This window comes from Ictalurus punctatus, chromosome 10, assembly GCF_001660625.3.
Source record: "Ictalurus punctatus breed USDA103 chromosome 10, Coco_2.0, whole genome shotgun sequence".
NCBI classification, from domain to species: domain Eukaryota; kingdom Metazoa; phylum Chordata; class Actinopteri; order Siluriformes; family Ictaluridae; genus Ictalurus; species Ictalurus punctatus.
In genome coordinates, this window is record NC_030425.2 from 20,961,167 (window position 1) to 20,971,444 (window position 10,278).

At 39.4% G+C, this 10,278-nt stretch overlaps 1 protein-coding gene across 3 annotated transcripts in view; it reads right to left on the reverse strand.

Annotated features, from left to right (window-relative positions):
* The window catches only part of adamts17 (ADAM metallopeptidase with thrombospondin type 1 motif, 17), a 153,671-nt gene extending 143,393 nt beyond the window's left edge, over positions 1-10,278 (reverse strand). For 2 of the 3 annotated variants that reach the window (XM_017478337.3, XM_017478336.3), the window contains exons 1-2: positions 10,096-10,278; positions 3,846-4,189 (exon numbers count right to left, since the gene is read on the reverse strand). In XM_017478337.3, coding sequence (XP_017333826.1) covers positions 3,846-4,189; positions 10,096-10,168 — 417 coding nt within the window. In that variant the 5' untranslated portion in view covers positions 10,169-10,278. The remainder of the gene's footprint in view (positions 1-3,845; positions 4,190-10,095) is intronic. The other variant, XM_017478338.3, reaches the window with a different exon arrangement.

Consider the following 10,278-nt stretch of genomic DNA (forward strand, 5'->3'; position numbering starts at 1 on the left):
ATTTAAGAATGAAATTCCCATTCATGATTCTCTGACCAGTTCTCTAAAGAGCAATGTGTATTTATTAAACTTACATTATTCACATTATTGAAGTATACTGTCATTGTCATGTCCAGGCAAACTAGCGATTCCATTTCCCAGAATGGATCGCGAACTACAAACATGGCCGACGACTACACCTCCCAATGTAACACACAGACAGTCACTTTCTCTTAAGGACTAATCACACACACACCTGTTCCTGATCACAATCAACATCACACCACACTATAATAGAGACTGTTCAGTCAGAAGTATTCCGTTCAGTTGACTTGTCTTTGTTGTTTACCAAGCCTTTACCTCGTGTTGTTGCTCTGGTTTTTTGTTTTGTTATTCCTTCGACTTTTTTTCTCTGCTTTGCCTAGTTTGGGTTGTTTGCATGATCGTTTGACCCTTGCCTGTCTATGGTTACTGATTTCTGCCTAGCCCTGTGGATTTGTCTTCTCATTAAACTGCCTTATCTGCACTTGCTTCTGTCTCAGCCTCCATTACATGACAGTTATATCTATATTTTCTTAGTGGATGTTTCTAAATAACTGCTCATATGCAATTTGAATTACTCACTAATTGGCACATTTGTAGTGAAATAGCCCAAATCCTTAGTAAAAAAAAATAATCGCTATTTAATATAAAATTATTAGAGGTGCTCTCCCAAATTTTAAAGGAGACCAGCAATATTAACAGCTGGTTAAATAATTAGTCGTGGCCATTTTTCTGTTCTTCTGCTGAAAGCAACTTATAAGAACATCACATAACTTACATAAGTCCTTTGTTTAGTGATTGGGAATTTAATATCCACTGCATTGATATAAAAAAAAAATGTGTTTACAAATTTGTTTCTTCTTACTACAAGCAGGTGTTTGGGTCACTTTAAAATTCACTCACAGGTTTCCAATGTTGTTTCCCCCTCTTTTCTGTAGAATCGTAAGCCTTTAGGTGTGTGAGAGAGATGTCATGCAATGGTGAGGTTACTAAGGTTATTGAACTGCACCGAGAAACTAATCGGGATCGGGATTTCAATACAATTATTTCTACAGCCATAATGTTCATTCATGCATTATTTGGTTGCCATGATTGATCTTTGGTGTCACTCAAGCATCCATGCACATCCCTAATGCTGACCTGCATTTTTCCATCTGCCACCTACTTGCTGGTCTGGATTTCCATTCGGAACCAAGAGTAAAAACATCCAGCTGATCTCTAGCTGATCTGCTCCTCGTCAACCCGCACAGTGTCAGAAAGGCTTGAGGCTCTACTGCCTGGCACATCTGTTACTGCAATGACCTCATTTTCCAAAGGTGCAGCCTCAACGGAGCTTATATGGCGAAGGAAAATGCAAACAGCGTGCAGAGAAAGCCAAGTTTGTCACTGTTGTATGATCCAGAGTGACTGCATCGCAATGGCCCAATATGGAGTATACAGCAGGGATTAGAAGAAGTGAGAGAGAAAGTTTGAGCAGAGTCAGAGAGGTGAAGACCATCTAGCTGAGAATGCTTCCAGAGCACACTCTGCAGATTTAAAACCATGCATGTCTTCTCAATTAGTGCTCACCATACTTACACACACCAGACACTACTTTCACTCCCTCTATCTCTCTTTTTCAGTGTCTCAGCATTCAGACTAAGCAATGGGGGCCTGGGGGTGTGAGCCTGACCTTTCGTACCAGCTAAAAATCAAGTGACAGCCTGTCACTATGGTGCTACTCGTCCCATTCAGCCATCAGGCTGATGGCAGTTCAGGCCATTCATAGGACTGGTTTTAGCTGGATTTGAACCATGGACACATCTCTTACATGACAAATAAGAACAAGCACAACATATTCCTACCTTACAAACACACATGCACAATGTTAAATCCTGCCCCCCCCAAAAAAAAAACAACAACAAAACAAAACACTATCAAGAAGACTGTAGTAAGTAGTAAGTAGTAGTAGTTATGTAAATAAAGCAGTTGCCTTTCTCAACTCAGCCAAAAGGCTTCATATGATCCTGTTTTTGGGGGTGTACATTGTATGCAATTTGTACATTCGGCCTCAGTTTGCATGCTTCTCCTACTTTTTCTTATTAACTAAAGAACAAATTATATTTTTGCTCATTTATAATTGTATTTACTGTAATGTTGTGGAAACACGTTAGGTACTGTTATCACTTAAAACAGCTATAATAGCTATAAACTCTCATTCTTTTACTAGACTCTTTTTTTCACTTGAAAATATGATAAAATATGCAAAAACTGTAACTTGTCATGTCACTGTGAGACCACAAAGCTGTCTGTCCTGAAGGTTTTCCCATATTATGTAAGGAATCACACATGGTAGTCCACGTGCTTATGTGAAAATAACTAGAGCTGCAACAACTAATCGCTAAAATTAGTTGGTCTGCGCGTGGCACATTTACTCAGTATGTTACTTCTGTTCCGAAAACACACTTCGGAGAATAAATACTAAAGTTGTGTCCCAAATGACGAACTATACAGGTACACTATGCACTATGTACTCTACTGTCTAGTCCACTGTTTGTGCAGACCCCTAGTGGTCAGTGGTGTAATTTCAGGGGGTCCGTAGGAAATTTTTTTAAATGTTTACATAATATTATATAATTTTTCTTAAATGCATCAAAATATATTCAAATGAAATGTTTTAAAATTTATCAATTTGGTTATTCACGTGCATTCACAAATATCATGTTAGCTGAGCTGACGATCGTTCATTGATGGATTTATTTAAAATTTATTTACAAATGAAATGATCATTTGCAAAAAATCTATTAATGGTAGACAAGTTCAAGTGTCGCATTGATGGATAAAATAAACAAAAGATCATTCAGAGAGTCAAATTAAATTTCACACCAACAATAAAATGTAATTGAGCCTGGTATTTTTACCAATGATATTTGAACCAATCCCTGGGGAATGACAGGTTCTACCAATCAACCAGGGATTGCTAGGACTGTAGAATTCTGTGCTTTTTGTGCATAATACATAAATATTTATATAATTATAAAATGTATATACACACACACACACACACACACACACATATATACATAAAGTTTGTATTTTATATAAGTATTTATGTATTATTTTTTATAGATTATAAAAAAACACTTAATTAAACTACAGTTCTAAATGAATAATATATATTCTGGTGTGGATCTGTTTGTATTGGGTTCTTTTCAGTCATATATATTTAGACAAACAGTTGTGTAAAGTTTTAGTCTTAAGTTTATATTTGTAACACTCAGTTTGTGGATTTTATTTTTAATAAATGAAAAAAATGGCACTGAAAGTTTGCACCGCCCCATCCGATTAATTGCAAAAAAAAAATTATAATTATAATAATAATGATAATAATAATAATAATCGGCCAACTAATCTATTATGAAAATAATAAGTTAGTTGCAGCCCTAAAAATAGCTAGCTAGCTAACATTTGCTATTCTCTCCAAACTCAGATTACACCAGGCACAGCAAAGCAAATGCCCGCTGTGCTTTACAGCATTGCACTATTTTGCACTTAGTCACATGTATGTGATGATGATCTGATATATGTATGTATGATCTGATATATCAGGTGATATATCACATAACAGGATATATGGTTGAAATATTGACAGATATTGACCATGAGGAATGAGTGAGGAATTGTTTTCAAGTCTGGTTGACACATTATTACAATACTGTCAATGCCCAGGATGACTAAAATATATGACTTTGTCTATACTTTGTCTATGCCTCTATAGACAAAAATGTTAAGGAGAGTCATTCAAAATATGATGAACCAGAACCGCAAAGCTTTTTTTCACTTACCAGGCCACCGCAAGTATCCAGCGAGGCAAACGAGTCAGTGTAATTGAAGACAGTGCCAGTGTAGAAACAGACTCGTCCTTTAAAAGCTGGTTCACGCTGGACGCTCTCTCCTCGACTCCTCTCCTCAACCATGAAGCCCTCAGCGAGGAAAGCCTCATCCCTCTGGAGCTCCAGGTAAAGCTCTCGGCTGAAGGCAGGCAATGACACGAACAGGTGGCCATGCTGGTTCTCGGAGCGCCTCCTGCGCCCTCTGCTCCACCGGGATGCTTCCCAAATCAGCTCCACCTGCTCCTGCTGCAGCTCCGAGGGCACTACTAAGTCTGTCTCGTACTCTACAGAGCGTGCTGCGGAGGAGGAAAAGACAACATCAATTAGGGACAGCCCGTACTGAGATGTCGAAACTTAGCACTACTGTCAGTTACTTGAGCCCATCAAGTTGTCCCTCTAGAGGAACCCTCAATGTAGAAACGTATCAGTGTTTCCCTATCAGAATAGTAGTACCTTATCAATAATACCAGTAATAACAGTGTAATAGCTTACTTAATATATATATATATATATATATATATGTATGTATGTATATATACGCAGTCATACTGCACTAACTACAAAGCTGTAAATAACATTACTGAAAATGATTTCTCCTCCAGAAGGATAGCTCTGTTTGCCAGACTTTTCACAGTTTCGTGCAGCTGACATCCTTTGAACAGAAGTATGTGCGTGTCTAGCCAGAAAAGGACACTCCTTTAAAAGCATAAAGGACATTAGAGGACAGCTGTCCTTATGCTGCTTTTTAAATAGGACACACTTTTATAACTGTAGTTCAGATGCTGCACCAAAATGGTGGCTGTAGTAACAATAGTAATGATATATGATATAGTGTACACAATAGGAAATGGTGGCTCAGTGGTTAATGCTCTAGACTACTGATCAAAAAGTTTGTGAGTTCAAGCTCTGGCATTGCCAAGTCTTCCACTGCTCAGTCCTTGAACAAGGCCCACGGTGTGATATCATAGCTGACTCAGCACCTGAGCCCAACTTCCCAACAAGCCAGGATATGCAAATATAAAGACAATAAAGGTTATCTTCTTCTTTTGTTATATACCTGGCATATACCTACTAGCTGCATTTATAGTGGAACATAGGGCTGAGAATGTACTAACCCAGAAGGTAAGGTGCTAGTGGGTGAACACTTGCACCCTACAGTGCTGTTATGTTCTTTATGGACAGCTATGGTATAGTCAGGATTAGAATTTAAACAAATGCACCACTCAGGAGACTTTAGTAAAAACAGTAGAAAAAACATTAAAAACCGTTAAGTGCATTGTGTTTATATGAACGCTGTTTCTGCTGTTCAGGTTGAGAAATTGGAGTGAAGCTAAAACTATTAGTGTCTGCTTAGCCAAATAAAACTCATTCATCTGATATTACTGGTTATCAAAGTTTATAGCTCCTTGTGTGTAACACATGTTTCATATTGCTCTGGCTTAGTATATATAGATAGTATTGAGACAGATGTAGTGGGAATGTATTATTACAGATGCAGTAGGTATGAGTATAGAGTGAGCTGAGATGAGTGTAGGGAATGTAGGAGTGGACTATTGTAAAAGCAGGTGTAGATTATAGGGATGGGTGATATTTTCTGGTATTTTATTGCATTAACGATATCAGTGACGATATAAATATAGTACCATGCACCACTGTTTTCGGCTACAGCTAAGCCTCAGAAACACATATATTGCTCTAAAAGTAAAGCTGATTTTCTGTAAGCAAACCAGTTCCAGATTGTAGAGGTAGCTCCTCGTTTAGCGTTGAACTCAGCTTCACGTCCGCCTTCCGCCATACTTGTTTTCGCTCTGCATATGAACTCTGAATGGCTCACAGGCCGTCCACATAAATACGTCATCAACTAGGCTTTATCATTATTATTGCGGGAAGACTAATTCGTGTTGTGGGGAGAATTTCTACCGGTATATCGCAAACGATATGATATCGCCCATCCCTAGGAGATTATTACAAACGCAGTGGGAGTGAGTGAAAGGAGACAAGGACTGAGTACAGAGACAGCAGAGATGAGTATTGAGGGAGCAGGGGTGGGATATTATAGAGGCAGCAGAGGTGAGGATAGTGCCAGTAGGGGTGGATTATTAAAGGCAGTATAGTATAGAGTATATATTAGAGGCAGTAGGAGTGACTGTAGAGAGAGCAAGACTGAGTAAATAAGCAGCAAGAGTGAGTACAGAGTGAGTATAAATGGATTGTTATAGAATCAGATGGTGACAGTGTAGAGGCACTAGGAGTTTAAATGGGGCAGATGAGATTATTATACAGACAATATAGTTGAGGAGAGTATTATTATTATTATTATTATTATTATTATTATTTTATTTTATTTTTATTATAGAGGCAGCAGAAGTATAAAACAAGCAGTAGTAGATTATTATAGAAGCAATATAAGTATGTATCAAGGGAGCAGGTGGGAGATGATTATTAAAATGGATTATTAAAATGTCAGTAGAAGTGAGCATAGCTGGAGTATGAATGGACAGTTATTAGGGCAATAGAGTAAGTATAGAGGGAGTGTGGGGGAATCAGCTGGTGTATAGTGGGAGCAGGAGCTTGATTACTCTAAGGACAGCATGAGTTTGAATAGAGGCAGAAGGAGTTGGTAGAGATGAGCAGATTACTATATATATTATTATAAAGGTAGTAGGAGTGAATATAAAGGCAACACAAATGAGTAAAGAAGGGCCTGGAGGGGATTACTATAAAGATAGTAGTGAGTATAGAGGAAATATGAGGAGGTTATTATAGAGGCAGCAGCAGATTGCATAGAGGCAGCAGGAGTAAATACACAGGTGAAATCAAAACATTCAAAAATCGTGGAAAAGTTCGTTTTTTCCATAATTTAATTCAAAAAGTGGAACTTTAATATATTCTAGATTCATTACAGGTAAGATGAAATATTTCAAGCCTTTTTTGTTGTTGTTTTAATCTTGATTACAGCTTACAGCTCATGGAAAACAAAATCCAGTATCTCAAAATATTAGAATAAAGAATTTATAATACAGGAATGTCGACCTGAGAAGAGCTTTAATCAGCTAATTAACGCAGAACACCTGTAAAGCTTTCCTGAGGCTTTAATCTCAGTCTGGTTCAGTACACACAACCACAATCATGGGGAAGATGAAAGTAAATTTTGCATTTCATTTGGATATCAAGGTCCCAGAGTCTGGAGGAAGAGTGGAGAGGCACAGAATCCAAGTTGCTTGAAATCCAGTGTGAAGTCTCCACAGTCAGTGATGATTTGGGTGCCATGTCATCTGCTGGTGTTGGTCCACTGTGTTTTCTCAAGTCGAGAGTCAGTGCAGCGTCTACCAGGAGATTTCAGAGAACTTCATGCTTCCATCTGCTGACAAGCTTTATGGAGATGTTGACTTCCTTTTCCAGCAGGACTCGGCACCTGCCCACAGTGCCAAAACTACTAGTAACTGGTTTGCTGACCGTGGTATTACTGTGCTTGATTGGTAAGCCAACTCGCCTGACTCGAACCCCATAGAGAATCTATGACTACGTTTACATGGACAGCAGTAATCTAATTATTGACCTTACTCTGATTAAGATAGTATTGTGATTAAGGTGTTTACATGAATCGCTTTTAGAATACTCCTCTCATGTTCCCATTTTACATGTTATAGACCATAATTAGATTAACGGCACACGTCATTACGTCACCGCACCATGCCGCCCTCCAGAATTTCACGTATCAACATACAGTTCGTCTTCGTTATGGTACCATATACAGTTTTGAGTGTCTTTATTAAAAAAATTTTACGAACGCTTTAAGTGCAGTTAATTATTTGTCATGCTATATGTGCTAACAGGCAACTGCTTGAAGCCGTGGGCTGCGTTTCAAACCGCGTACTTACCGTCTATATAGTAGCCGAGATACATGTATTTTTCCCCACTACAGGCCTATAGTAGGCAAGTATGCGGTTTGGGACGCAGCCGAACTCTCTTGTTCGCCGTAAAACGTAAAACTGCCGTGTGTGATCATGTCCTGTCGCAAAATGCGGTGAAAACTCCCACACGACGTTCAGAATGTGATTAAGGCGTTTACATGTCTGTAATACATGTCGATAATGCGACTAAAACAAGAGTACTCACATGTCTTAATTCGATTATTGCTTACTTCGAGTATGACCTCAATTAGATTAAGGTAATTAAAAATTGCTGTTTACATGCTAGTTTCTTAATCACAGTATTGTCTTAATCGGGTTAAGAGTGGATTATTGTTGTCCATGTAAGTGCACTGTATGAGAGACACCAGACCCAACAATACAGACGAGCTGAAGCCCACTATCAAAGCAACCTGGGCTTCCATAACACCTCAGCAGTGCCACAGGATGATTGCCTCCACGCAATGCTGCATTGATGCAGTAATTCATGCAAAAGGATTAAAGCCCCGACCAAGTACTGACTGCATAAATTAACATACCTTTCAGAAGGTCGACATTTCTCTATTATAAATTATTTATTCTAATATTTTGAGATACTGGATTTTTGATTTCCGTGAGCTGTAAGCCATAATCATCGAGATTAAAACAAAAAAGGCTTGAAATATTTCTCTTTATGTGTAATGATTCGAGAATAAAGGAAAGTTCCACTTTTTTATTAAATTTCAAATTTTTTGAGATTCACCTGTAGAGGCAACATGAGAGAGTAGAGAGGGGACTGTAGGAGAATATTATAGAGGCCATCGGATTGAGTAAAGAATGAGCAGGTGGGCAGTATTACAGAGGCAATATGAATCAGCAGAGAATGAGCAGGAAGCATTCTTACAGAGGCAGAAGGAGTAGTATAGTGAGTGAGTAGAGAAGGGCCTGTATGGAAATATTAGAGAGGCAGGAGCAGTGAGTATAGTGCAGTAGGAGTGAGCAGAGAGAGAGAGAGAGAGAGAGAGAGAGAGAGAGAGAGAGAGAGAGAGAGAGAGAGCAGGAAGGCATTATGATAGAGACAATAGGACTGAGTAAAGGGATGCATTAGCGGATTAATCTACAGGCAGCAGCAGTTAGAACAGTTCAGTAGGATTATTATAGAGGCAGTAGGAGACAGAATCAGTGATAATAGGGCAGTAAGAGTGAGCAGAGAGAGATAAGGAGGGCATCATTATTTAAGCAGTAGGAGTGGGCATAGTGGGAGTAGGAGTGGATATAGAGGCAATATGACTGAGTAGAGAGGGGCATGTATGGGATTATTAGAGCGGCAGGAGCAGTGAGTATAAGGAAGTAGGAATGAGCAGAGAGGGAGTATCAAGGCATTATTATAGAGGTAGTATGAATATAGAGGGAACAGATGGGATTCATTATAGAGACAATAGGACTGAGTAAAGGGAGGCAGGAGGGGATTAATTAACAGGCAGCAGCAGTGAGTATAGGGCAGTAGGAGGGAGCAGAGAAGGAGCAGGAAGGCATTATTATAGAGGTAGTATGAGTACAGAGGTAACAGAGGGGGTTTATTATAGAGGCAATAGAACTGAGTAAAGGGAGGCAGGAGGGGGTTCATATACCGGCAACAGCAGTGAGTATAGGGCTGTAGGAGGGAGCGGGAGGTATTATTATAGAGGTAGTAGGAGCAAATATAGAGGCAATATGAGTGAGTAGAGAGGGGTCTGTATGGGATTATTGTAGAGGCAGAAGCAATGAGTATAGGCCAGTAGGAGTGAACAGGAAGGTATTATTATAGAGGTAGTCTGAGTACAGAGGTAACAGAGGGGATTTATTATAGAGGCAATAGGACTGAGTAAAGGGAGGCAGGACGGGGTTAATATACAGGCAGCACCTGTGTAGTACAGCGCAGTAGGATTATTATAGAGGCAGTAGCAGTGAGTATAGATGTCTGAAGTATGCATGAGTATCGAGGCAGTACATACAGTAAGTATATAGAGACAATAGGATTTGAAGTGATAAAAAAATAGTTTTGCCTCTGTAGTGCATGCATAAAAGTACTGCAGAAACAAAGCTCTTTATGAAAACCTACGCTGAGAAACTCGTCAAGCTTTGTAATGAACACATCCTGAGAGATGTCAGAACAGGAGGAAGATGTCAGTTCATGCAGACGCTGTGCATTAGAAGGGTGCTGCAGAAGGTGCTCCAGCAAATCTGAACTAAACACGCAGAGAAGTGTGACTACACTGCAGGCAGGCCGCTTTTAATCAAGTTGAAAAGAAATGCAGTTGCTACATTCTTACCTACTGTTGCCTTCAGTCCAATAGAGAGAAGGAAAAGGGCCAGCAGAAGCGGAGGAGCCCTGTAGCTACGCATCACTGCCGGAGAAGCGAGGGTGAAGTGAGCAGAAGTTGGGCAAAGTTTGGGGAGAAATGAATCGCCCCAGCAAAGTGGAGACAGCCGAAGAGGAAGACACGCCTACAGAC